Raw genomic sequence first — 26,527 nt, 5'->3', positions numbered from 1 at the left:
ACCCCAGAGTGGACGGCCGTCACAAATAAAAGGATCCAAAATACATATTTCTATTCCTTTTATTGTTTTCATTTCATTTCAAATGTTGCTTTTGTTATTTTTGTTATTGATGATTTCTTAATCTTTGTCAATAATAACAATAATATTGACTCAAAATGGGGGAGGGGGTATTTTCGCCCCTTAAAGAACAGAGTATTTTATTTTTGATCTAATATTCTCCTATCTGTTTTTATTTTATCTTAATTTAATTTATTTTTTCCAGTTTTCCTCCAAACGGCATCAACGTGAACAGACCATAGGTGGCGCTGCAGCCTCATTTAACAGATGGAAGAGACTATGCATAATGTGGAGCAGCAGTTATGACATAAATATGCTCATTTTTTCTGAATTGAAAGAATTGATCTCGTGTTGTTTCTCAGTTGAAGCTACGCCTCCTCCCATCAAACCACGCCCCTTCCCCAGAAGACTCACCGTCCTTCAGCTGATCGTTGAGCGGCCGCAGCTGTTCCTCTGCTGGACCTCCTCCACCTCCCTCCCCTCCTTCAGCCCATGTAGGCGCGCGCGCGGAGCCGGCACGCGGCCGTTCCTGCAGGCGGACCTCCGCGTGGACTCCACCATGTTCCTGCCGCTGTGGCTCCTGTGGACGCAGCTGCTGAGGCCAGGTAAGACGAAGCCTCCGAACCGGGTCCTGCTTACCCGCCTTACGGAACTGTGGTTCTGCTGAACGGACGCTTTGGGCTGTTGTCGGTGCTGCACAGAACCTGCAGGGAGGCTCCGGTCTGGAAGGTTCTGCAGGAACGGGACGCTTTTCTTTGAGCCCAGCATCCTCATCCTCACTGATGCTCCTGCAGGTTCTGAGCTCAAACGGAGCGGATCTTCAGAACCTCCAGCCCCACAGCTGAATGTAGGTCATCAGGACCCAATAGCGGTTCGGCTCAGCTCTGAACCCCCCCCCCCCCCCTCCGTTTGTTTACATCATATTTCTGGTTGAGGATACGAATTTGCTGAAAGGTCGTTTAATTTCACTCTGAGGCTGCAGATGTTCAAAAACTTCACCTGTCTCTGCCCACCTGGACATTAAGCCCCTCCCACTGAACGTTTTGAAGACTCACTTTGACAAAACTTCTGTTTTTGTGATATTTTTCTGATGATGGAGGACATTCATAAAGAAAATTAAGCTACATTTGCATTTCTGAATATTGTTTTTTTAATTTGAATCGTTGTGAATCAGGAGCAGCTAAAAAATTGCAGTTTGAAAAAGATCATATTTGTGTCGTGTAAAATACGCTGGGCGGGGCCACAAGCCCCAGGCTCCTCCCTTTTTCTGATGCCTCCACTGAACACAGATCCATGAGCGTCTTTGGTTTCCTCGTCCGAACCGGAATCTTCAGAACGTCCGGACCTGGTTTGTTTGGTTTCTCCTCTCCATCGGGTTCTGGTGCAGCTTCTTTACGCTTTTCTCCCTTCAGAACTGCTTTTTCCTTGTGTCATCAGATGGATTTAGTGAAATCCTCAGCTTCATCTGTGAGATGTTGATGCTCCTCCGGAGCTGGGCCGACCCCCCCCTAACCCTCTGTCATCTATTTTGACTTTGATTAGCTGACAACTGGGGGTGAGGTTGACCTCAACCAATCACAGAACATCTAAGCACCTTCCATAGCAACAGGGATGCTGTTGCTATGGACAGAAGAAGCCAGAGGGAGGGGTTTCAGTTTCCCCCCCTTGCCGCTGCTCCTGATTGATCCCAGAGTTTGTGGTTCAGAGACGCCGTCCAGCGTTAGATTCAGGAAGCTGAAGGGTGGAGTTGAGGATCAGAAATCGGTTCCTGTGTTTGGATTATTGATGACCGAGACGACCGAAGAGATAAAGACCATCGAGACAAAAACAGCGGATTTGTAGGAAACGCTGAAAAAAAGAATAAAGTTGTAAAAACCATGTGACCTCCCGTCACAAACGCACCGCCGCCTCCGTGCCCAGACTCCACAGTGCCCCCGGTGGTGTGATGGCGTATAGACCCGAGTGCAACAAAACAGAAATCTACACAAACTCCACTCACGATGTTTTTCATCCAAACAAAAACTGGATTGCTCGTCTAATGCAGTGGTCCTCAGCTAGCAGAGCGGTACCGGTCCGTGGGACAGTTGGTACCGGGCTGCAGACAAAAGAAAACACCCCCCTACATTTGTGTAAGTTTTCTTTCTAATCTGATTTATTTTGAAAAACTACTGGATTCTCTCCACCACATCCAGCTCCTTCTTGAGTCGCTCGCCACGTGTTTAAAAACCCATGAACGACTTTCTTAAAGCGGCTGTCCGGCCGCTAAGCTGAAACCCTCAAGCTAGCACAACTGACAAAAAATAAACTTATTTGAAAACTTTGTTTTGACCGAGAAGAAGAGCCTTCAATAAAAAAAAAAACAATGCTGCATTTAACAGACAAAAAGCAGGAGTCTCTACTTCCACAGACCATAATAATCATGCAGAATATTCAGCATCCACTTGTCTAATGTTACCAGGATGCTGCTAATAAAGTTATTCAACCGGTGGATTCATGCTTATGATTATATTTAGAAAATACCAGTTTTAGTGACGGATTTTTGTATTTATGCGTCGCACCTTAAAATTTGGACGAGGCTGAATTTGACGTCAGATTTTTTTGCTTCCAACTTGACGGGTGTGAATCTAAACCAGAGTGGAAAGGTTACTACGGGAAATCTGAACACGGTTGGTGACCTCTGATCCGATGAACTGGAGACGGACTTGATGTTTGTTCACGGGGTTCACTTACTTAAGCAGCTGCTGTTTTACTGATCATGGCTTCACTCTGGAAACGGAGAAGAGGAAAAGGTTTCAGGTGTGGATCAACCGCCGTCGTCTGTCAGGATGAGAGAACGACGTCCGTCTGCAGAGTCTAGACGTTGAAACGCTTCAAAAAAGACGATTAAAAAAAGCAGCCCAGACACCATGAGTCAACTTCCAGATGTCACATGGATGAAAGAGAATCTGACGGCTAAACCGGTTCTGCCGGACCCGGTTGGGTGGGTTCTGTCTGTTTCCAGGTTTCCCTCTGAGCCTGATGGAAGCTGAGATGCTCTGATCTCTGCCTCCAGGACTCCTGAGGAGGCGTCAACGCCTTCTGTCTTTGTTTCTTCAAGGTCCGCTCTGAGTTGACTGTAGAATGGATCTGGCTTTCTAAAAGAACTACATTCCCCACAGTAGAACCACAGCTGGTCCGTAGGGAGCTAGAACACCTGAAGAAAACCTGGAGGTCGTATCTGAACAGGATACGTCTCTAGAGCAGCGGTGTCCAAATTCAGGCCTGGAGGGCCGCTGTCCTTCATGTTTTCCCACCATCCTTCCATTGAAGCTCCTTATTGGCTAAACACACCTGATCCAGGTAATCAGCAGCAGATGAGGCAGTGAGGCTGGAGATCTAGACGTTGTCAGAATGTTGCTGACAAACTGCATGAACCTCCTGATGACCAGGAATGTAAAAGTGTCCTCATTTCTAAACCGGAATATCTCCAAACCATTACAGACTACTGAATGACCTCCTTTTGGGACCTACAGGGCTTTTTAATGATACTAAATGTGAAGGGGGGGGCTCTGGGAATTGTAGTTCTTAGCAGACTTGAGCAAATATTTACTTTTTCTCTGGTAGTCAGTAAACTGAGAAACTGTTTAGATCGGAGTCATCGTTGAGAAACTCCGGAAACGTGTTCAAATCTTCTTCAGAAACTGAACTAGCTGCTCCTTCTGTTCCTCAGGATGTTCCACAGGTGATCTGCTTCCTACCCAGCATCCCCAGCGCATCTCTCTGTACCCCCACCAAAATGCGGAGGCCCTGGCAGGGCTCCACCGCCATCACCGGCGGCATTCCTCCAGGTTGGCCAAAGCGACGCTGGCCGGCCTCTCCGAGACTCACTTCCGTCAGGAACCCGACAGCCGGTGGAGCGGACACCTGCTGGCGCGGCTGCACCGCCTGGACACGCCGGAGCCGGCCACCGCGTCTGCCCGACAGCTGGTCACCATGGTGAGTGGGCACAAACACAGCGACGCCATTTTCCATCAGTGGAGCCGCCAGGAGTCACAGCTGGTGGTTGGATTCTTGTTGTCGGCAGGTCGGCGTGTCGCGGTGGGAGGGGGCGTGTCCTGTTCCCTCACATGCAGAAGTGAAATGTTGATGGACAGAGCCTGGAACCGCTCTTTTGTCAATCAGGAAGTAAAAACGGGGACTACTCGCCTGCGTTAGGAGCAGTTTCATTAACTGCATGAATAACACGATGCAGTTTCAGGACTAGACGTTCTTAGATTCTGTTTTCTGAGGTGGAGGAAGAACCTTCTGGTTCTGGAGCCGAGCTGTGGGTAAACAGGAGATCTTTTTACTGTGGAACTTGGAACCAGCAGACCATAGTCGTCGTAGCACCAGGTGGCTGCTCCGCATTAGCTTACCAGCCTTTAGAAAGTCTGTTTTTTAGCGCCCTCTGCTGGCTGTCCTAACTTTACAGACGCCACTTATGGCCAGAAAGATCCCACCCTCCCTGAATGTTCAGGACGGGATCCCTGAGGGCTAGATGGATCCAGGTTTCGGTAGGAGGCCGGGATAGGCTCCAGCAGCCCTGTGACCCCGAAAGGGAAGAAGATGAATGAATGAAGAACTTTCTGTTTCAGAGTTTGAATCCTGCGTTCTCGACCGTCTGACACGGTTTGCAGGAATTCTTCTTCATTTTCAGACGTTTAAAAAAATATATCATTTATAACCCAACATGTCATCCTGTCAACACGTTGAGCTCATTTGTGGTTTAACTTCAGGCTGATTTCTGCTGCAGGACAGAAATATCTGGACGCTGTTGTTGGAATCCTCTCAAAGATGACAGTTACTGCCCCCCCCAGCTGTTAGAAAACCGGAGGTCTGGGGTCACAAAAAAAACCAGACAGCCAGTGGATGTTTGACGAAGCAGACCGATCCATCTCCAGCAGCGAATGTGGGATGCTGCACTCTGTTACCACGGAAACGTTAATCATGAATGTGCGAGTCAGAGACCCACTTAGCTGCACAATGGGTGGTTGTGTAACTCTTAGATAAACAGCAGTGACCTTCAGGGGGACGCTGGGAGGCGGCTGTGCTGCTGCGTCTCCACGGTTCTGCACAAACGGATTTGAGGATCTCACACGATCATCCTCTGCTCCAGAATCAGCCGTTGGAAAGCAGGAGTGAATTCAGAAAGATGGATTTGTTCTTCAGTCGGTATCAAAGTGAGGAGAACAGGGGGGCAGGAGGATTACAGACGGTTATTTGACAGCAGATCTGCTTCCAAATGTTAAACTTCATGCTTCATCTGCTCAAACACTCGCCGTCCTCTGCCAAAATAGTGAGGAACTGCCACCACAGATGCATTGTGGGAGTGGAAGCAATCTGGAGAAATCCTCAGAGGAAACAGAATGCAGACGGTTTATGGGCTGGCGGTCTGTTCTGCTTCTTTTCGGTCTGCGGGTTCTCCCAGGTCACGCTGCTTCTTCTGCAGAGACGTCATTGAAATGGAAGAACCATCTGTTTCCTGATTTATGAAGAGGATAAATGAGAACGTGTGAAAAATCAGCAAAAGTCCAAAGAAAAACCCGTCAAACACTCAGATCACAAAGAACCTGGGGAGTTTCAATGATCTTTCTGGTTCCCTTCCCATTCTTTGTTCTCCGTTAATCCACATACCTGACGCAGCTCTGAGCGAACCGTTTAGGAGAAAAACAAACCCTCGTCATCGGCATACGTGATTGTTCTTCACTGGTTCAAACTGAGCCTCTGAAGATTCCTTTGATCCATTTTCTTATCTCTCCTCATGTCTTCTAGGACGTATTTTGGATCTGAATCTACTTCACTAGTTTGGGTTTTGGTTTGATATTTATTTCTGCAAAAACTGGGCTAAAACGGCTCATTTCTGTCTGTAACCTGTAGAAAGCTCCGTTCAGACGTTCATTTGTTTAGTTGTAGAGCCATTCCAGTATTACACCAGAAAGGATGCTGATGCAGTGATGTGTAAAGGGGCGGAGCTATTGTGTATCCCCCAGATGGTCCTCAACCCCCCCCCCCCCCCCTTCTTTTCATGACATCACATTTGTGCCTCCAAGTCACGGCTGTGTCGGCGTGACCTTTCCTCTCTTGTCAGCCTCCCATCGTGTGAGCTGGTGGGTGCACGGAAACTCTGCTGTCGTCATGGCAACAGCGGTCTGAGTCTAGGGGTGTTTTTAGGTCATGGTCATGTCCGGAGAATTCCTGCAGGCGGCGCCTCGCAGATGAAAACGTTGAAACGATCCGATCTTCTGTTTTTAAAGGAAGTTCTGAGGTTTTGAGTTGAAGAACCTTCTCTATAAACCAGTTCTGGCCCAGTTCTGGTGTCCAGCTGTGAGGAACCATCACACCAGAGTGTTGAGTGTGGTAAACACTGGCCGAGAATCGAACCTGTGTGTTTGTTTGAAAAGTCGAACCTGGGGAGAAACTGGACAGTTTTACAGTCGAGATATATTTTCAGTCCAAAAAACATTTCTAAAAAAAAATATATATATATATATATATTTTTTTAAATGGTGATAAATCATGAAAACCGTCCAAATCCAAAATGTCAAAGATAAAAGCTTCATTAACAACACAGCACAGAAATTAATCTGCTGAGTTATTTCTAAGTCATGGAAGCAGAAGTGAGAACCGACTGCTCCGTTTTCAAAATGGGGATTATTCTCCAGATTAGCTGCTTCAAAGCTGGAAATCATCTGAGACGATCTGGAACCTTCTCTTGTTTTTTCACCTCAGATTATTTCGTCTTAAATCCATCGAAGCTCAAAGCGTCTGATCCGTGAACGCCCGAGACTCCTCAGAGGAAACCACACGAGCGTGAGCGATCTGAGCTCCTGTGGGGCGCTCATTCAGCCGTGGCGTTGGGGTGTGACGTCACCGAACTGACCGCTGCACGTGCGTGCTCGTTTCCTCCTCGCCATGAAGCAAAAGCGGAGGTGACGGCCCACGTCCGTCAAACAGATTAATTCAGAAAACCTTTAGTTTTCACCAAACGATCACTAGATTCAATCACTGACTGTAGATGAGAACTGGACTGAGTGACCCCGCCCCCCTGGAGTTCCCATAGACGTCTATAGAGAAATAAACAGCTGTTACTCCGTCATTCTATTGGTTAGAAGAACCGACAGGCCGCATTGAAATACATAGGAAACCTGAACGCAAAAACTTCTATATTGTTTCTGCTTCGTTTCATTATTTTTCGCTACTTCTCATTTCTAACGGATCTGTTGATCAGAAATTTGACTCCCGCCACATACCGGAAAAACTCACCAAAATTGGCACACACCTTGGATAAATTAAAAATGGATTTTTGGCAAAGAGAACGTCACCCACCCCCCCCCCCCCCCCCAAAAAAAAAGACAATGACATCACGGCGAGCGATCTCATAAAAAAAAATGAATGGGCCGAAAATCGCTTTTGGGGCCAAAAAATAAAAATATTTGAAAATACAGTTACAAAACCAAAGCACGCGTGTCAGGGATATCCCAAAGAAGTTTTGTAATCATTATGGGATAGCCACATGACCTACGGCTTGGCGGCCATTTTGTGGCGAACTCTGAGAAAAGGCGATTTTCCTGTTTTTTGACGATATGGGAAAACAACACTTTTGTTTTTGCGATTTTCACAAAATCGCACAAACATGCCGCAAGCTTGAGTCTACAACCACCAAAGAAGTTTCGTCAACCTTTGACCTTGGGACGAGGCGGCTATCTATAAAAAACAAAAGTAACAGATACAAACGAAAACTCGTCCTAGGGATTTTTATCAATTATCTTGAAACTTCTCGGGCACCAATGGCAAGCTACTGTGGACACAATTTTGGAATTAGAAGTTGTAGATTTTGAACGGCGTGCGCGTGGCGAATTCCCAACTGTTGCAATTTTAGCTAGCTCGCAAATGTCGTGAAAATGAAATATGCGATTCCCTGGCAACGCTGAACAAAACAATGTAACATACAACAAGATTGATAAAGGAATGTGAGCGTGGCAAGCAAACAACGGTCGCAAAAAAAAGTGCTGACTCAGCAAACAAAACAAAAAAATTCATTTGTTTTGTTTTGATTTGGCTAACGAAACCGATATAACCTTGTCGGGGATAACCAAACAAAGTTTTGAAATCATTACTGGATGTCGACACGACCCACAGTTTGGCGGCCATTTTGTGCCAAAATCTGCGATTTCGCAATTTTCCCGTTTTTTTTCTCAGCAATTTTCAAGAAATCTAACGCACATGTCGCTAGCGTAAGTCTTCAATCACCTATGGAGTTTCGTCGACCTTTGATGTTGGGAAAAGGCCGCTATCTTTATTTTTTTTTATAAAAAACACCTTTACTACTGGATACAAACGTAAACTTGTCATTGGGATTTTTATCAGTCGTCTCGAAATTTCTCGGGCATCAATGGCAAGCTAATTTGGACAAAATGTTGGAATTAAAAGTTGTAAATTGTCAATGGTGTGGGCGTGGCGAGCTAGCAAATGTGGTGCACTGTTATAACTTGTTTTTTAATGGAATGCTGTGAAACTTGAATGGATGCATCCAAGGCTACAACTGAACATATTGAAAAATACTGGATATGGACATATAAGGAATGTGTTCGTGGTTAGTAAAAAACCTGTGTTGCTTAATATAAAGGTGGGCGGTGGTGTTGCATAGAGGTGGGCCATGAGTGCGGCGGGGGTGTGTAGTGGTGGGCATGTATGGCGGGTAGCGCCTGTGGGCCATACAACGCCACTTGCGGCTTTAATTATTTCTGTACTTCATGTCATAAACTGACCATTGAGATGCCTGAATGAAAGTAGGCGGAGCCTGCTTGCTTACATGTCCAAAACGTTTGACAGAGTTTGTGCAGCCATCCTTTTAAGTGTTTAAAGTGCGGCCTTTCAACAAGCTCACTCCTGATTGTTGAGAGGGGTTGCCATGGAAATGATGACTCAGACCGACTCGGGCCAATCGCTACCTACTGACGACGTCTGGTTCCAACATGGCGGCGTCTTTATAGCGAGAAAAAATGGCGACTGAGTTGACTTAATTTCTGCTTTTCAGTGATGAAAGCCAGGCAAGGAAAAAATCCCTGAACTTTTCTTTGAGCGATATGGCGGCGCGGAGTGAAACATTTGAAAAATACATGGTCTTGGATGAATTCTGGTACATTCTGGCAGCTAGTTATTCACTTCTTAATCAAGAAACTAAGACTAATTGGAGCATCATGATTTGTCACTCAAACCCCTAGTTTGACTGCCATTAAGGACTTGCTGGTCCTAAAAAAGAATTTGGATAATTGCTAAAAGTAACACAATCCTACAATCTAAGCTTTTCCTTAAAGCTACAAAACATACAATTGCTAAAATATATTAACATCATAAAAATATGTCGGATAATATGCACTACTAGTATATTTCATTTTCATCTGCATCTTTGAGTCCAACTGCAGTGAGTTTTGATTAATGTGGTTGGTTATTCTGCAGTCAGACCAAGAAAATCTACAAGGGGGGGGGGGGGGGTTCTCCTGGTCAATGGGGCACTGATCAAAGAAATAAAGATCCCAGACCATATTAAACAAACTACTACAAACGGTACATACAAACCATTCACAGACTTGACATAAATGGCAATTTCAAACAATGTATAAGACAGTTAGCATGTTTTAATCTCTGCATAAATTCCACCGTAACTAATTGCATTAGAACGGCTGAGAGGGAAATTCTGAACAACACAAATTGTACACACCTCCAACATTTGTCTTGTGAATCTGTACCATGAAAAGAAAACGCCATATTTGTCTTTTTCCTCCAGCCAAGAAACACTTAAATTTGTTTTTTATCGTCTTCTCACAACTGAGGTCGTGACCACGCTCAATAATGACGATGCCCGCCATTATTTTAACACAAATTTGACCGCAAACTCTTCAGATTTGTTTGTGAAAGTTTAGCGTGGGTCCGCCATTTTTGGTCTCTAGGGAATCCGTCACGCTGACCACGTGGTGCAGACGGAGCCAATCAGAGCCGTCGACGCATCCGAAAGCAACTCAAACGTCCTGTCATCGGTCAATTAGGTTGGGAAGACGACGACAGAGATGGAGAAATATCAAAAACAAAGCTAAAATCCGCCGATTTCAGACAACTTTTTTCATCCGGAAAGCGATTTGTCTGTAGAGATCAGGTCTTTATTTCCCGGAAGGTACGATTGGTTTGCTCAAAAACCTGGATTTCGGGGAATTCCTGGAAGACTTTCATCACTGGCTTTTAGCTCGAGCTCATTAGCTGATTAGACACTTTAGCCCCACACCATCACACTACCACCGCCATGCTGCACTGCAGTGGGAGACTTTCAAAGAGTTTGCAGCAAAAGAGACTCGTCTTTCTTCGCTCACACTTCGTCCTTTAGACTTAGACGTGTTGCTGTTGAAATCCTGAACCTGAATCCTGGGCATCAGGCAGGTTTGAGATCACATGAGATGAATTTATGTTTCAAATATTTGACCTGAATCCTGTTGGTGTTTTTTTACTCTGAAAATATTTCCTCATGGAGACGTTTCCTCTGTTAATTTAAAGTTTACCTGGAGTGGAAACCAAATGGAATAATAAAAATGTTCGTTTATACATAAATCCATTCATCTAATAAACGAACTAAGAAGAGCTGAGCACGGACCCCCCCCTCCACTTACCTTTATTTATGTGACAGATATTGAGCCACAGGAAGCCCCTCCCTCTGACTCTCAGGCTAATTACTGCTCCTGCGTGAGCGTACATGAGAGCATGCACGTGTGCGTGCGCTGGACAGAAATAGCTGCTGATCCTGACAGGAAGCAGTGGGATAAGGGTATTACCTGCTACACAGCCAATCAGGTGGCAGGTTGAGTTCCTCCAAGCTGTAAGCCAATCAGAGATCACAGAACAACCAGATCAGGAAATGGAGCGAGAAGTCCCTGAGCTGTGACTGACAGGCACCCCCCTCCCCCCGGTTACAGTTGATTCAGAGAGAAAGCAGCTTGGTGGACGAGGAGGACCAGCTGTGCGAGAACGTCTGCTGGTAAGATCTTCCTGCTTCGTCCTCTTCTGTCTGTGAAACGAGTCTTCATTTGCTGGAGTTCAGATGTGATCCGGTGATCTGCAGAGACGCCGGATTACTGCGGGTTTGAGCAGAACGGAACCAAACGGAACCAAATGGGATGAAACGTCAGAACTTGCAGGATTTAAATCCCTTTTTTTGCCTGAACTGCCAGACTTTGGTTGAAACTCGGTTTTCCTTCAGCTTAAGGACAGACAGGAGCGTGGGGGGGGGGCACCTGTCACAGGTCTGGCTGTTCCATCTCCACTGTAATGGGGGGGCAGATGATGCTTCATAATAACATCAGCGACGTGAACTCGACCAGTCGCTGCTGCTGATTGAATTAGGAGCCTGCACAACACAAACGCACACATTTACACAAACATTGTGTGTCTGTGCTCTGTTTGTTTCTTCTAACTTTATTTAAAGGAAAATCCTTTTTTCCGTTTTAGTTTGTTTCACAAACTTTATTTGATTATTTGATTTATTTTCTTTCTGGATGGAAATTTGGTTTTAATCCTGAACGGGTTTCTGTTCCGGTTTGTTTCTGGTTAATCTGGTTTCAGATCATTTTTGTTCTCTTCTTCATCAAACGTTGATGTGGATCAGAACTGTTCTGTCTGGACTTCAGGAGGACCGGCAGCATCTTTTTTGGCGTCACAGCTTCTCTTGCTTGAGCTTGAGGCAGCAGCAGGAAGAAACGTCCCAAACTCCTGGGAAAGTCTCAGATGAAGAAGATTCTTCTGGCTCCTCCTCCTCCTCCTCCTCCTCTTCCGTGGAGCTTCTGTGTTCCTGATGGGCTGGAATTCTTCTCCTGTTCCTTAAGTCTGAGCTGGATCCCACAGAGCTTCATCGTCCTCCTCCTCCTCATCCTCGTCATGGCAGCAGATTCTTTTATTTTGGGATTGGATCTTTTCCTCCGTGTCAGTGACGATCAGACCCTTGTTGCAGTTTCTCGGGTCAAAGAAAAAGGTTATCGCTTCATTCTGGTCCATCAAGCGGTCCGGTCCGGTTCTTGGTGTTTGTACCGGATGTAAAGGCGGATGCGTCTCAGGGTTTTAAAACTTCTCTGCTTCAGGAGATCTCAGAGCTTTCCTACACTCCTCCAGACGTCTCAGTCGGAAAGCTTCAGTGAAATCTTGTTTTTTTTGTGTTCCAGGTTGTAAAAGTAGAACTTTGCTGATCTGAACCGGAGATCCAAAGAACCTGGTTCTAGCTGAAATGTTCTGATTTGTTCTGGTTCCTCAGAAGAATGTCCTGCAGGCCGAGCAGACGGATCCCGTTTGGAGCAGAGACGGTCTCTACGCCGTCGTCCTCTTCTTCACGGTCTTCTTCATCGTTGTCACCTGCTTGATGGTGAGTCGCAGCTCCGTCGGTTCGGATCGGCGCTCCGTTTCACTGCAGTCGGTTTCATTTAGAGCAGGATAGCCACAACGACGTTTGCAGAAGGGAAACAAGCACAGAGCTCCGCCCCTAAAGCAGCAACAGACCCCCCCGAAGTTTAAAACCTGATTTTCAAAATAAAAGAAGTAAAAGCTTCTGCAAAGCAAAAACGACCGAGTAGTTTCAGATACATAAATAAGAATTGAATGTAATGCAATCATTTATGAGGCAAAAACTAAATGACTGTATTGAATTCTTCCTCAGAACATCTGAGTCTTGTTTATAGCGTTGGACAGAAGGAGCAGCGGGTTTGATCAGTTCAAACATTTACATTTGATTTAGAAGAAAAACACAGAAGACGACCTGATGAACAAACTCCTGAACATCTGGAAATGTTATCCAGGAGGAAGAGGATGAAGAGGCTGGATCTTCACCCAAAAGTTTCTCCTGAATTAAAACAAACTTCAGGATTTAAAGAACAAGACAATGAGACCGTTTTGCAGCAAAATTAAACATTAAACAGCTTTTATCAATCTATTTGTTACGTTGATCTCATAATTGTCTTTTATATTTGGATGTTTCCTCATCAGACATTAAAAACCGTTTTTGTCTTTGTGAAAAAAATTGAAATTCAGTTTTAATTGTTCTCCAGCTGAAGCTGCTGCCTTCATGTTTATGGATTCACCTCATCAGAAATGGACGATGATGCTGGAAGTTTAACTACTGAATCTTCTAAATGCAGTTTTTATAAATCATAGTAAACAGACAAAAAGAGTTTTTCTTTTTGTTTCTTTATCCCTTTTGTCCACATGAGGGCGCTGCTGCACAGAATCCTGAATGTTTCCATCAGCTCCACTTTAAAAGCCTGAAGGAACCGCAGACGGATGAACTCATTAAACTGCTCTGTTGTTTCAATTTAAAATAATAAAAAATGGATGATGTTTAGTTGGCAACGCTTTCTTTTACAGGACAGTACTTACAGTGTACTTAAGTGGTATTTACATGGTACTTATTGTGTAACTACTGAGTATTTACATGGTACTTTTTGTGTCTACTCTGTACTAACATGGTACTTGCTGTGTATTTATGTGGTACTATTAAGTTCATACTTATGTGGTACATACTGGGTACTTGTAACATACTTGCTGGGTATTTACATATTGTGCAAAGGTGTCTTTTGTGGTACTTACCACATGTAAGAACAAGGTAAGTACAAATAAAATACCTTGAATTTAAGTCTGCACTCATATGTTTCATGGTATTTACCACAGAAACTACCCCTCAAGTACAATGAAACTGGACTGTAAAAGAAAGTCAGCCCTATTTCCACTCTGTTACATGGTACCTTCAGTACCAAGTAATAGAAAGATGATGCACTGTAAAAGAAAGCATTAGTTTAGGAAATTTCCTTGTTTCTAGTTTTCACAAGCTTTTATTTTGAAGCTTCCTGTTTGTGTTTTTTTCAGAATGCTGCTCGATCAGATTAATCACAAACTGTTTTCCTCCTTTTGTTCAGGTTCTATATCGAACAAAAGAAGTTTCTGAGAGGCAGCGTAAAGCTCCGCCCCCTGTGGTCCACCAGAGCAAACCCGCCCCCCTGGACCCGGTCCGGAGGTCCAAGGGTACCAAGGTCTGCAGGTTTGCTGAAGCAGGTTGCTCCCCAGGAAAGGCAGAGACTGTGACTCTTGTTCTGCAGGGCGTCACATCAGGCAGCATGGTCCAGATCGATCCTCCGCCACCTGTAGCCACACCCACTTACCAGCAGCAGCAAGTCCCAGCCTGCCGCCGCCTCGCCCCGCTGCCCAGGTGAGGGTGCAGGTGAAAATCCAGGATGTTCTGACTCCCATCTGTCTGTAACCTCAACAGTTGTTTGCTTGTGTTTAGCCCCGCCCCTGTCATAAACGGCGACGACGCCCACCTGACCCAGGTGGCTTCCAGTAACGAGCTGAAGCCGTGCCCCTCCCCCTTCAGGATGAAACCTGCTGCAGGTCTGCAGGAAAGGTGAGCGCAGACGGGTTCTGTCTGGAACCCAGACGGGTTCTGCAGAATTTGAAGAACAGGCAGGAAATTTCCCTTTTGGGACGAAACCTTTAAGGTTGACTGGAATGAGGTCCGAGGTTCTGCATTTCTTCCTTCAGAACTTCTCCTTTAACCCTGAATCGGTGTTTCTGTCAGAACCACAGTTGGGCCTGAAGATCATCTGCCTCCAGCAGCAGCTTCTCAGTTCAAACTGCTGGAGGGAAGATTCCGCTCTGAATGATCAGAACCAGCAGAATTTGGACCAGAACCTGACAGAAGTGGGTTGTCTGCAGCCACGACAGAAACATCTTCCCTCTCTGAGTGTTTTGGTTCTGGATCACTGTAACGGTGCAAAGAAGCAGAAGCCGGACCTCCAGCCGTGGGAACCGGAGGAGCCCGCGGGCCGTGTTCTGATGGAAACCTTCAGGAAGAGCGTCTGTTTGGACCTCTAACCTGTGATTGTCGAGCAGCCAGGTGCCGGCGAGAGGACGTGCTGCTGAGCCACGAGCTCCACGTTCTTCCTTCACATGCAGAAAGAACAGACATGAAAGGGTCTGAGGCTCCGCCTCCACGCAGACATGAGGCGGCGCCGTCTGAAGGCGAAAACCCCAAAACTGAAACCATCTGACCCCCAGACTCTGGAGAAACTGCAGAGATGAGACCAATTTCAGAGTAAAAGCTCCTGAATGCATAAAAAGGACATTTCCGTGCTGCTGGTGTGATGGCTGATATTATGGGATGTCCTTTCTGAAAATGGGGGAGGGGTTAGTTGCTGATCAAACGACCTGCAGTTGCTGCTCGTTTCGGAGCAGTTTTAAATTCTTTCATGCTTTTTTTTAATTCACAGTTTTTGATGCGTAACTCCCATAAAATGATTTTTATTTTTTCCAAAAGTTTTCAGAATAAAGCTTCAGGAAGAATACACATTAGATTAGTGTTTTCAGTTTCCGCAGAATTCAGGGTGTCTTTCTCTATCTAGCCAGCAGGTTGAAACCTCACGTCTCCCCCAATAGCCTGAATGTTGCCACGGTGGGCGGAGCAAAAACCCGTCCTCGTTCACCTCTGGCGCCGTCAAAGAGGCTGCATCCAGTTTTTTAGTTTTACTTTGTAGTTTAGATGTTTGTTGGAACTTTTCTTTGTGGTTCTCCGTGTTTTCTCTGTGAAATCCTTAAGCAGTTTGAAAAGCGGCTGATTTGGAAGAACTTCTCACGTTTATCAGTTTCTCATCATCTTATCCGCCTAATCGCAAAAACAAGACTCAACAAAGATCGTTTGATGGCGAAGACTCAGCAGCAGCAGCCGCCGCCGCCTCACGATTAATGACCTTCTCTCCTCACGTCTCGCCAACAATGGGAGGCGGCGTGTTAAAGAACAGAGATTATGCAACTCTGATTATGTCAAAATAAACCTTCTGCATGACACCTGAGGGAACAAAAGGTCTCTGCTAACACGATCTTATCGCTGGCACGTCTGAGAACTGCAGGAAGTGGGGTTCTGACCCGCGGGCCGGCAGGCCAGATGGACTCGATAAGAGCCGAGTTCCTGATTACATGAAGACCAGCGTCGGAGCGCAGGAGTCCAGAGGAGCTGATTAACGGAAGTGTCGGTTCAAACGCTCCTGTGACCCAGAAAAAGATCCTCTGCTCCTGTGGAGTTCTGGTCATGTGACCTCGGCGCCACGGATGGACCCGGGAACACGCAGGAACCTCAACGGGCGTTTGGAGAACAGAATAAATCAGAACATTCTGTCTGAAGGTTTAAAGTCATGTCCTTTCACTGAGGTCTCAGCTTGAATTGTTTTGTGTTCTTTTGTCGTCACGTTTCATTTCTTCAGCTTCTGCGGTTCGACTCTGCAGTTTGTGGTGAATTTAGGTTTTTCCAGCTTGAATTCTGATGAATCTTCTCAGTCTAACGGCCTGCAGACGTTCCAGGATTCGGTTCTCTGGCTGGACGTGAAGTTCATTTTCTGAGACGTTCTTTTCGTCTTAGAACTTGAACATCATCTTGACTTCAGACTGGGTTCTGTTTATTCTAGTTATGTCTCTGTTGTTCTGCCGTTTGTCCTGGTTCTGTTCTTCCTGTCTTCTCCTGGAACCATGAACCTTCTACAGTTTGTCGTCGTTCGCTCCTCTCAGAAAAGCAAGCATCTTTCTCTCCGCCTCCTGCTTTATCTACAGCTCCGTGCTTTTCCGCCGCTCGTCCAAACACTCGGACGCCATTTTGTTCTTTTTTCCGTGGGGGGGGGCAGGTTTCTGAAGGAAGATTTGAGGCTCAGGAGTGAGAACAGGATGTTTTCCTCGGTGTCTGTGTCTCTGCCGCGTCTGTCGGCGTGAGCGCTTTCCACGCTGGATTCCAGCCAATCAGCAATCAGAGCGGGAACCAGCATCCTGGAGAGGAAGCACACGTGCACGTGCACACGTGCACGCAGCTCTGCACACCTTGCTTTCTTGGAGCTCTGGGCTCATAAACAGAAAATGACATTTTCATTTTTTTAAAAGAGTTATTTTGGTGCAAAATCACTCCAGAACACAGACGACATCTCACTTGACCTTTGTGACCTTTGGGCTCCTGGTCTGAATTTGATGAACTCTGGTCTTTCTCTGGATCTTCAGCCATTGTGTTTGTTTCATCTAGACGAGGTTCAAACGTGTCTCTGGTGTTGGACATGTCTGCTCTGGGCGCGGTGGAGCCCCTCAACGTTGCCGTGGTGACCCCCAAAGAGGCGGCGGCACGGGAGTACCTGCTGTCGGCTGGACGGCCGCTGACACGGCAGCAGCTACAAGACGCGGTGAACAACACGCACACGCTTCACGTGGAGTTCGCCGTAAGTCCGATTTCCTTCAGAATTCAGTGATTTACACTTTTATCTCCTCTCTGCAATAAATCCTTTCATGTTGGGAGAATCAGTGTCACTGCCCCCTTGTGGTCATACTGGTACATTGCGACAATCAGAAAATGGACACATATTTTCATTTAAAATGAATGTTTTCCCTAAAAGGTTTTTCCCTGTGAGACATTGGAGTTGAGCCAGTGGGCAGAGTTACACTCAGGAACGTTTAGACGCTCTGGTTCTTTGCCGCGGTTATGGCGGTTTCCCACAATGCTTAGCACTGCAAAAAAATGCGTCTGGATGGCGGTGAGAAAGGAAACATGCCGGCTTCAAAAACGGCCGTTCTTGCTTCAAATTTCTGCTTTAGATGCAGAAAAATGTAAAGAGCCGCTCTACTAAAAAATGCTGTTTTTAACATCTTTTCTCATGATGAAGAAATTGAGCTTAAACTGCATTTCTGAGTTTCTTATTCTAATCGTCGTGAATCAGGGCAGAAGAAAAATGCAGCAGGAAAAAGATCCTATTTGTGACGTAGCTCCCTGCTACAAACTCTCAGCAACGTAGAGGGAATGGGGGGCGGGGTTGCTCTGTGCCAATGGTCCCGCCCACAACATGAAGGTGGATTTCTATTAAACTCCTGCCGCTCTGCAGAAACTATGTCCTAGAAAACGCACAGGTTTTTAGATTTTGGCTATTTCTTTCCAAAAACGCTGGGTTCAGGAATTCTGACACGGAGCTGAACTTGCTCCCGTTTTCACGTTCAAACATTTTCCTGCAGCATTAAGGATCCAGAAGTTCTGTGGGGTGGGGGTGGTGATGGGATTGGGGGGGGGGGGGGCAGCTCTGCCGCATAACCATCGTCTTTGTTTCCCTCCAGGAAATTCCAATGAATTTCATCGATCCCAAGGAGCTGGACGTTCCCAACCATGGGACCAAGAACAGATACAAGACCATTCTGCCCAGTGAGTACCTGCAGAGACACGCCCCCATCTGCCCCACTCAGGCAGGAAGGGGGGGTCAAAGGTGATCCCTGCACCTCCTCTCCACCTGAACATTGTTCCTCCTGGCGGCACGTTCTCCTTCAGCCGTTATGTAACGCCATTTTCAGGGGGGCACTCCTGTTTTTCTGAGGTGGATTTTGTCAGACAAGAATTCTGTCTGACCTGTTTTAAGGAGGATTTCCTTTTAAATCTTGTGATAAAATGTTTTCCTGTGAGGAGAAACTGAAGGATTTGTGCAGAAAATGTGCGGTCTTAAGGAAAACGTGTAAAAAGATTCATTAATGCTTTATTGAAATGATTCATATTGTTAGCTTTAAGTTTTCAGTGAAGTCGTTTTCTCAGGTGATGAATGAATCCATCACTGGGGTTTGGTAAAAATGCTGCACATGTTTCTGTTGGCGTCTCCTCTGATTATTCTGGAAGTTTTGGTTTCATCCAGACGTGCTGGAAGCAGAAAACCGCCTCACGCTTTCTTTCCTCCTGTAGATCCTCATTCCAGAGTGATTCTGAAGACCAAGAGCGGCAACGACCTCCTGAGCTCCTACATCAACGCCAACTACATCCGGGTACATTTTTACGCCGAGTCGGCTTCAGATTCTTTCATATGTGAGATCAGGAGCTTCTGTGTCTTTGGGAGGTCAGGAGAGCAGAGACTCTGTTGGAGGATGTGGTTCTGCTCCTGGTGGTGTTGGCCTACAGCTTGTTTAGAAAGATGCATTTTTTTCGTAAATGTCCTTATGTTGTTTAATGTTCTAGCCCCGCCCCTCTCTGAAAAAAGCTGAAAATGTTAAAGGCAAGTGGCGGTTCCAGAGCTCTGGGAAAGTGTCCTTTGGGTCGCGGTGACCGTCTTTTCTGCCAGGAAACTGTCGCCTATCAGGGAGCCCCGCCTCTTCTGAACTCCTCCATCTTGTTGCTCCTCCCCCAGGGTTACTTGGGTGACAGCAAAGCCTTCATTGCCACGCAGGGCCCCATGGTGAACACGGTGAACGACTTCTGGCAGATGGCGTGGCAGGAGGAGGCGCCCGTCATCGTCATGATCACCAAACTGAAGGAAAAGAACGAGGTGACTGTTGATCCCTCCTGGTCCCACGCCGCCCTGAACTGCAGGTTTTTCACTGAACGCTCCTGCTGTCTCTGCAGAAATGTGTTCTGTACTGGCCAGAGAAGAGGGGCATCTACGGGAGGGTGGAGGTGTTGGTGAACGCCGTCAGGGAGTGTGAACACTACACCACCCGCAGCCTCACGCTCAAGGTTGTTTTTGCTTCGGTTCAGATGAAGCTGCTGTTCGCCGTTGTGTTGGGCTGACCCTCTGTTTGTGTGCAGTGTGGGAATCAAACCCGCGTCCTGCAGCATTACTGGTACACGTCGTGGCCGGACCATAAGACCCCAGACTCGGCGCTGCCGCTGCTGCAGCTGATGGCGGACGTGGAGGCGGACAGACGTGCAGCTGCCGCCGTGGGGCCGGTCATCGTTCACTGCAGGTGCAGACACACTCCTTGACTGCCACACGCTGCTGCACAGTACTCCATTACCCAGAATGCTTTGCTTACAGTGCTGGAATTGGCCGAACGGGATGCTTCATCGCTACAACCATCGGCTGTCGACAGCTGCAGGTGGAAGGGGTGGTGGATATCCTGAGCATCACCTGCCAGCTTCGAGCCGACAGGTTTGACGTTTCCTTGTTATTTTGGGTTGTTTACCTTCTGTTGCTAGGCAACGTCCATGCAGCAACTCACACGTGTTCACACACAACGAACATGACCCGGTCTTCTCCTCAAACACCTTCAGACCTTCCACAAAAACCTCATCTGATCCCTTCAGTGTGAGGACGACCACTTGCTTTTTGCAGATGCTACTCTGGTTAGCGTTCCTCGTTAGCGCTCCTCGTTAGTGATCCTTGTTAGTGATCCTCGTTAGCGCTCCTCGTCCTCGGAGCTGCTGCGTTTTACACTCTGAAGCAGGACCAAACCTTTAAGCTCCTGCAGGAGGTTTCGAGCGCAGAACAACCGCCATAGAGGTAGAAAAAACAACCAAGCAAACAAAAACAAATGTTTTAACGTGAAAAGCTCAAACATGGAGGTCAGGTTTCTGCTGGTTGACGCCTTAACGCAAATATGCGTGAATACAAACGGAGCTGACGGAGATTCAAAGTCTGTCTTTAAATGCTTGCAGATAAAATCTTTCATGTTGAATTCCAGCAGTTACGCTGAGCTGTGGTTTTGTTTGCATCACACATGTTCTGTCGCCTCGTTGTTTGTGCAGGGGCGGTATGATCCAAACAGGGGAGCAGTACGAGTTCGTCCATCACGCCTTAAGCCTGTTCGAGGCCCGCCTGTCTGCAGAGACCAGCCAATGAGCAGTCGGGACACTCGGCAGGTATGACCGGAGCTTTGGGAGACTCGGGATGTTCTCTACGACTTTCATGGACAACAGGCTGGACTGTTGTGGGCGGAGCCAGACTGAAGGACAGAGGAACGGTATAAATCTGGAAATGGAGCGTCTCCGTTCTTCATGTCGTGGAGATGGGTGGAGAGCTTTCCTTCTCTCATTTGACTTTGGGATTGTGTTTTTGTTTTTTAAACAAAGCAGACTCTTGTGTGGCGACAGAGCTCTGATGTTTGCGTCTTTAGGGTTTGAAATAGTTTTACTGTTTCTCTGACGGCTGTTGTAAGACGACTGTTATCTGGATCCTCAGCTGATCACCTTTGACCTCTGGAGCCTGTTGAACTCCTTGGTTCCTACCGTCTTCAGGAACGTTCAAAAGCAGGGTTTACACTCAGAGGGGGGTTCAAACTTTATTCCACTCTCAAAGAAGACGTTGTTGCACAGCTTCATTACTGTCAAAACAATCATGTTTAAACTCAGAAATTCTCACGTCATGGAGTTGAGCATCAGTTTGCTGGTATTGGAACTGCTTTATTTTAATTGATGGACGTTTGCCTTTAAATATAAAACGGGTTCTAGCAGACGGTCCTGACGGAGCAGCGCTCTGGACCGGGCCGTCCTGCAGCCAATAAACCGATAGACTAAAACCGTGCCGGTCCGCGCGGCTTCACGTTACATCTGGTTTAGTTACTCAGTTTATTCTGAGTTACTGATGCCATCGCAATAAGTACCATGCTAATGTAGTATTTAGGTAAAACTGCTCACAACATGAATGTACAGCCCTCATCACTGCCAAGACCGAGAATCATGGGAGCTGTAGTTTATGAGACCAAAAGACCAAACTACAGACGGAGACGCACAACCGTCACTGAACCTTCACACAATTGTTACGCAACCATCAGTTGTTGCTAGTTTTCACCGTGGAAAGTTCAGGTGAAGAAGCGTGGGTGTTTGGTGGCGAGCTCCGCCTTTACCCGGCAGGAGCTGAGTCGGCTCCAGTGATCCCATACGGGAATGAGCTGGTATAGAAGATGGCGGGTCGAAACCCGGCCTTTTGAAACGACCACCACGCGCCAAACCTCGGTTCATTTTTAAAACGTGTTCAGTCCCTGTAAGGAAAATGGTTGAAATGCAAGTATGACAAATACATAAAACCGAAAAACCTCCAGGAGAACCTACGACTAATAAACTATAAAGAAAAAGTAGGAAAATTGTTGAGACTTTTGGACTTTTGTTTTGATAAATGCAGCAAGAATCTTTCTTTCCTGCTGCTGTTTCTGCTCCAAACTAATACTTGTTATATTCTCTTACTTTTCAGTTTTTACCCAAATTTAAAATAATTTGTCATGATAAATGGGATGTCATAGATTGTGAATGTTATTTTTCTGTCTCAGTCATTATTTACAACGTTACTACGTCTTTAGGGTCTGCAGACCTCAAAGACACGCGGTAAAGTTACTAAAACGGTTTCCACATTACAATAATAATCTAGATGTGAAATTGTCATCTGTACAAACTTTTAAAACATTTGACACACAATCTCTGCATATTTCCATCATTATAAGTTCAGAAAAAAGATGTAAAACTTTGTAAAACTGAGGGTCCACTTACCGATAACCGGCACCGTATCCAAGACCGTCTGATGCTGGAGTCCGGTTTGTTTGTCCGCTGGGATCCATCTGTTGCGTGGCCAAGGCCGGATCTACTGCTGATTCTCCACAGCTCTGATCTCAGTTATGTCCCCCCCCCCCCATGTTAAAAATATGAACCACAATGTAAACCAACTGATAGGTTAGAGGGGGGTGTCAGGACCAGATCTTCAGGGACAATACAAGCGAGAAGAAGGACCACATCTGGACTTTCCCGCCATCTGTGGAGCAGAACTCGGCTGTCGGTCAGTAAACGGGAACGCGTGTAAAAATCACGGGGCGTTGGAACGGAAGGACTTTTTAGTGTTCGGGTCATTCTTTCCACTTGTGAATCATAACAACGGGACATTTGTGGATCATCTGCCTCCCTGGTTATGGCCCACCGCCTTTTCATGCAGGATCAGAACCAGAACCCGCTGAGCATCAACCAGTGCTTCCTGTTGGGATTACTACTGACGGAAGGTTTTGCCGCCATTTCTGCATCCCTGGAAGACGCTGGTTGCAGTGGGAGGGGCACTAGTCCTGTGGTTGACAGTCTTTAGGGATTTTTTAAAGGAACCTGAAGCGGGCGGCCAGTGTTAGCGGATAGATCCCACGTTTCTGTATCCATGCAGTTAGACAGGATTGTGTGCTGACGAGAATCGAACCTTTGAGGTGTTTAGTCGTGTCCAAACGTGTTACGGTCTCTGCATTAGAAACAGTTGAGTAAAACAAGACAAATGTGTGTTGACTTATGTGTTAAGTCATGTCAGCTAACATGGATAAGCTGCTTATCTGACTCGTTTAAAGGAAAGCTGTCAGTTTTTAAGGTTTTTCAGTTAAACTTACGGCTAAATCTTTGTTTCCTCCATATGTTGGAACGTCTCACTAAGTCTGAACTTTTTTATCTAGTTTGTGTCCAGTTTCATTAAAGTACTGAGTTTCTGATTTTAAATTGGTTCCCAGGTATTTCAATAAAGGTTTTAGTGTGAATGACCTCTTTGGTTCTTCTGTTATCAGACACGGTTGTGTTTTATTCACATCCATGACGAGTTTCGACGTCCGTCGAAACTCGTCATGGATGTGAATAAAACACAACCGTGTCTGATAACAGAAGGTTTTCCAGGTATTTCGTGTTCATTGACATCATAGTGGGAAAAAAAACAGCTTTTATTTAGTTTTTGAAGAGTTATAAGCAAACTCATTTGGTGTTGATGTCCTTATGCTAAAGCGATTTAGTTTTTCTGAAACTAAAACGGCTGTTTTTCTGGCTTTTATCTTTTAAAACGTGAAAAACCGCTTCAGAAAACGGAATCTGATTTTCATGAGAGCATCCTGAAAATACAGATCAGAACACACTCGTACCAACTATGGTGTCATGTTTGCTCTGACAAACGGACCTGAATGTTGTTGTGGAGCAAAACATTTGCCACTGTAGTGCTGTTACTGTGCTGTCTGCCCACATATATACTGTAACCTGTACTCTGTGTAATAAATACTCCAAACATGAAAGCCTGGTGTCGTCTCCTTCACCGTTCATGGTTTAAGTGCGTTACAGTTCTCTGTTCTCCTGATTCTTCTGCGGTAGACGCCTCCAACGGTGTCAGGCTAGACTGATGCAGAAATGAAAGTGTTGTTCTTAGAAACTGGTCTTGGGAGAGGAGGGGTGCAGGAAGGAAGGAAGGAAGGAAAGAGGTGTGGAAACTAAATGTAGCTCAAACTCACTGAAACAAAAAGGGCTTTTAACGGGATTTTCAGCTCTCCCACACCAGTACACCATTAAATGATCTTCATAACAATCAGGAAAATGTGCTCAGCTCATAAGGAAAATAATCATGGATTTATCTGCTTTTCCAGATGCTCAAAGTTCTTCCAATGTGTCCATCATTCATTCATTCATACTAGGTGATGGTAAAAATTGCTCAAAAAATTATTTTGCACTTGAAACTACAGTGGTGGACAAAATAGTTGGTACCTCTCAGTTAAAGATGCTCACATGACTTGAAACGTTCAAAAGTAACAATAACTTAAAATGTGCCACAAAAGCCATCCAATCACAGACCTCAACCTTCATGTCCATGTCTGTGATTGGATGGCTTTTGTGGCACATTATCGCGGTGCACTGGTCTGTTTCAACTCCAGACGAGAGAATTTCTCTCGAGTAAAAACTGTTTTGTTTGCACAGAATTTTGAGTTTTAAGTGCAAAATAATTTTTGAGCACGCTTTAAGGTTTTACGCTGTTAAACATTGAGTGTTGTGCTTGGAACAATGGCATTAAAATTACTCCATTTGAATTGCTGGAGTTTTAAGTGATTTTATTTTTCTATTTTTATTTATAAAGCCAAATATTACAACAATAGTCGTCTTAGTGGGATTCATACCAGTAATTGTATAAGAACATGAAATCTGTCATAAATTACAATAGTTAATAGCTAAACTAAACAGACTATACTAAACAGACTAAACTAAACTGGGCATTCCTGCCCTTAGACCCTCCTCTGTAAGGAAAAACAGATCCCAGGAAAAAAAGAGGAAACATTGGGTGTTGTCTCCACATGAAGGAGGGATCCTCCCCCAGGACGGACAGGCGATGTACCAGAACTCATAGAGAAGAATTAACTTATCTAACTCTACAACTACATATTTGAAGTCCAGCAGACGAGCTTCATCCAGATGGAGTTGGGGGGACGCTGGGGGCGCCAGACGAGCCAGAGGCAGGATCCACAGCCAGGTGTAGGAGCATGAACGAGTCAACTGGAATCTGGAATAATTTATACTCCCACAATTCAACCAGATTGATCTCTCTAAGGCAAGTTGTAAATCAAATTGAGCTATACCATTATAAATTAGTTTTAAAAGGAAACAAATCGATAATTGATATTGGACAATACCATTTGGATTAAGGTACGATAGGTTTATTTCACTTTAACGTAAAAACGACCAAATGCATCACAGCGGACGACACACAGGTGATCAGTCCATCATTACAGTCCAATGTGTGGAAACACTATGACCATCCAGTGCCAGCCCCGCCCCCAGGCTAACACACACACACACACTTTCTCCGTGAAGCCAGCGGTGATTGGCTAAACCCTTTTCTTTTATATGAACAGCGGCCGTCTTTGCAAAAGTATGGATGTTTTTTATCTTTGTGGGCGAAACGCAGACAGGCTGCTGAGGCTGACTCTAGGATGAAGTGGGCGGGCACAAGGAGAGAAAGGCGGAGCCGCCGACAGTCATTTCGCCTTCAGGTAAGAAAACAAGCTGCGAAAATATTTATCCAAAAATCTGTTCCTTTGTGTGCCAAAGGTAACACATGATCATATATATGGACGTTGTTTACTATAGTAGACTTAAGAGTTGGATGATATAGAACCTTAAAAATGGATCGTTGCACAGCTTTGTATCGTTATGCATTTATGATTGCAAGCTCTGGCAGCAAAGGTTCTAGAAGTTACTCCGGATTTAGTTACAAACATTGGTCCTCCAAATCAAGACTTCCTCAACTAAGAAGCAACATAAAAAACTGAGTCCAGATGAGCTTGTTTGAAAAAAATTCTTTAGGAGCTTTAACTGCTATGGAACTAGTCTAAATGAGTGAAAATATTCTAAATGGTTGCAAACTCTGTTAACACAGATTTGTAATTATTTTAGTTTCAGAAGTACCACAGTGTGGAGCTGTTAAAGTACAAACGGAGAAAACCGTGTTTGGTTAGAGGTTGTTTACAGTTTTAAAGGAGCTGAAATCTCTGTTTAAAATGAACTTTAACTGTAAAACTATACGGGGCCTCAGATATTATTGTTTGACAAATGTGTTTTTCCCATCTGGTTTCATGTCATAGTTTAAAAATCTGCCTTGTTTATCCCATTTTCCCCCATGGTCTGGGTAAAAACTGGATTCCGATTCTCCATTAGAAGTCATAATGGACACCTAAGAAAGTATCCAGCCTGAATGTGCTACATTAATGCTCTGGCCTAAACGCCAGTTGGTAACCAGGGCAACAGAACCTTGGAACATAGGTGACAGACGTTGTTCCACAGTTTATCACAACAGAAGGAAAGACTTGTCCTTCAAGTGTCTCTGATGGACATGACAGGATCTCTGTCACATTTACCATCAACACCAATGCTGACTTTGATTTAAAATAGTTTGTCTTTGTCTTG

At 45.5% G+C, this 26,527-nt stretch overlaps 1 protein-coding gene across 2 annotated transcripts; it reads left to right on the top strand.

Moving 5' to 3' along the window:
• The first annotated feature begins 328 nt into the window (after positions 1–328).
• On the top strand, positions 329–23,874 carry ptprr (protein tyrosine phosphatase receptor type R). Of its 2 annotated transcripts, none has more exons than XM_078941830.1 (14): positions 329–662; positions 3,767–4,032; positions 12,368–12,472; positions 14,016–14,129; positions 14,196–14,305; positions 14,384–14,500; positions 17,153–17,342; positions 18,226–18,310; positions 18,836–18,915; positions 19,275–19,412; positions 19,490–19,600; positions 19,673–19,830; positions 19,902–20,015; positions 20,612–23,874. In XM_078941830.1, exons 1-14 carry the CDS (start codon positions 344–346, stop codon positions 20,703–20,705), a joined length of 2,001 nt encoding a protein of 666 aa, XP_078797956.1. In that variant the 5' UTR covers positions 329–343; the 3' UTR covers positions 20,706–23,874. The 2 variants fall into 2 exon arrangements, with proteins under 2 accessions (XP_078797956.1, XP_023807993.2); XM_023952225.2 differs by having other exon boundaries at positions 330–662; positions 12,365–12,472.
• Positions 23,875–26,527: the final 2,653 nt, after the last annotated feature.

The sequence above is a fragment of the Oryzias latipes genome, chromosome 23 (assembly GCF_053564925.1).
Source record: "Oryzias latipes strain Hd-rR chromosome 23, Olatipes_Hd-rR_3.1".
Taxonomy (NCBI): domain Eukaryota; kingdom Metazoa; phylum Chordata; class Actinopteri; order Beloniformes; family Adrianichthyidae; genus Oryzias; species Oryzias latipes.
Note: the sequence above shows the minus strand (reverse complement) of the source record. Positions and strands in the feature narration are given on the sequence as shown.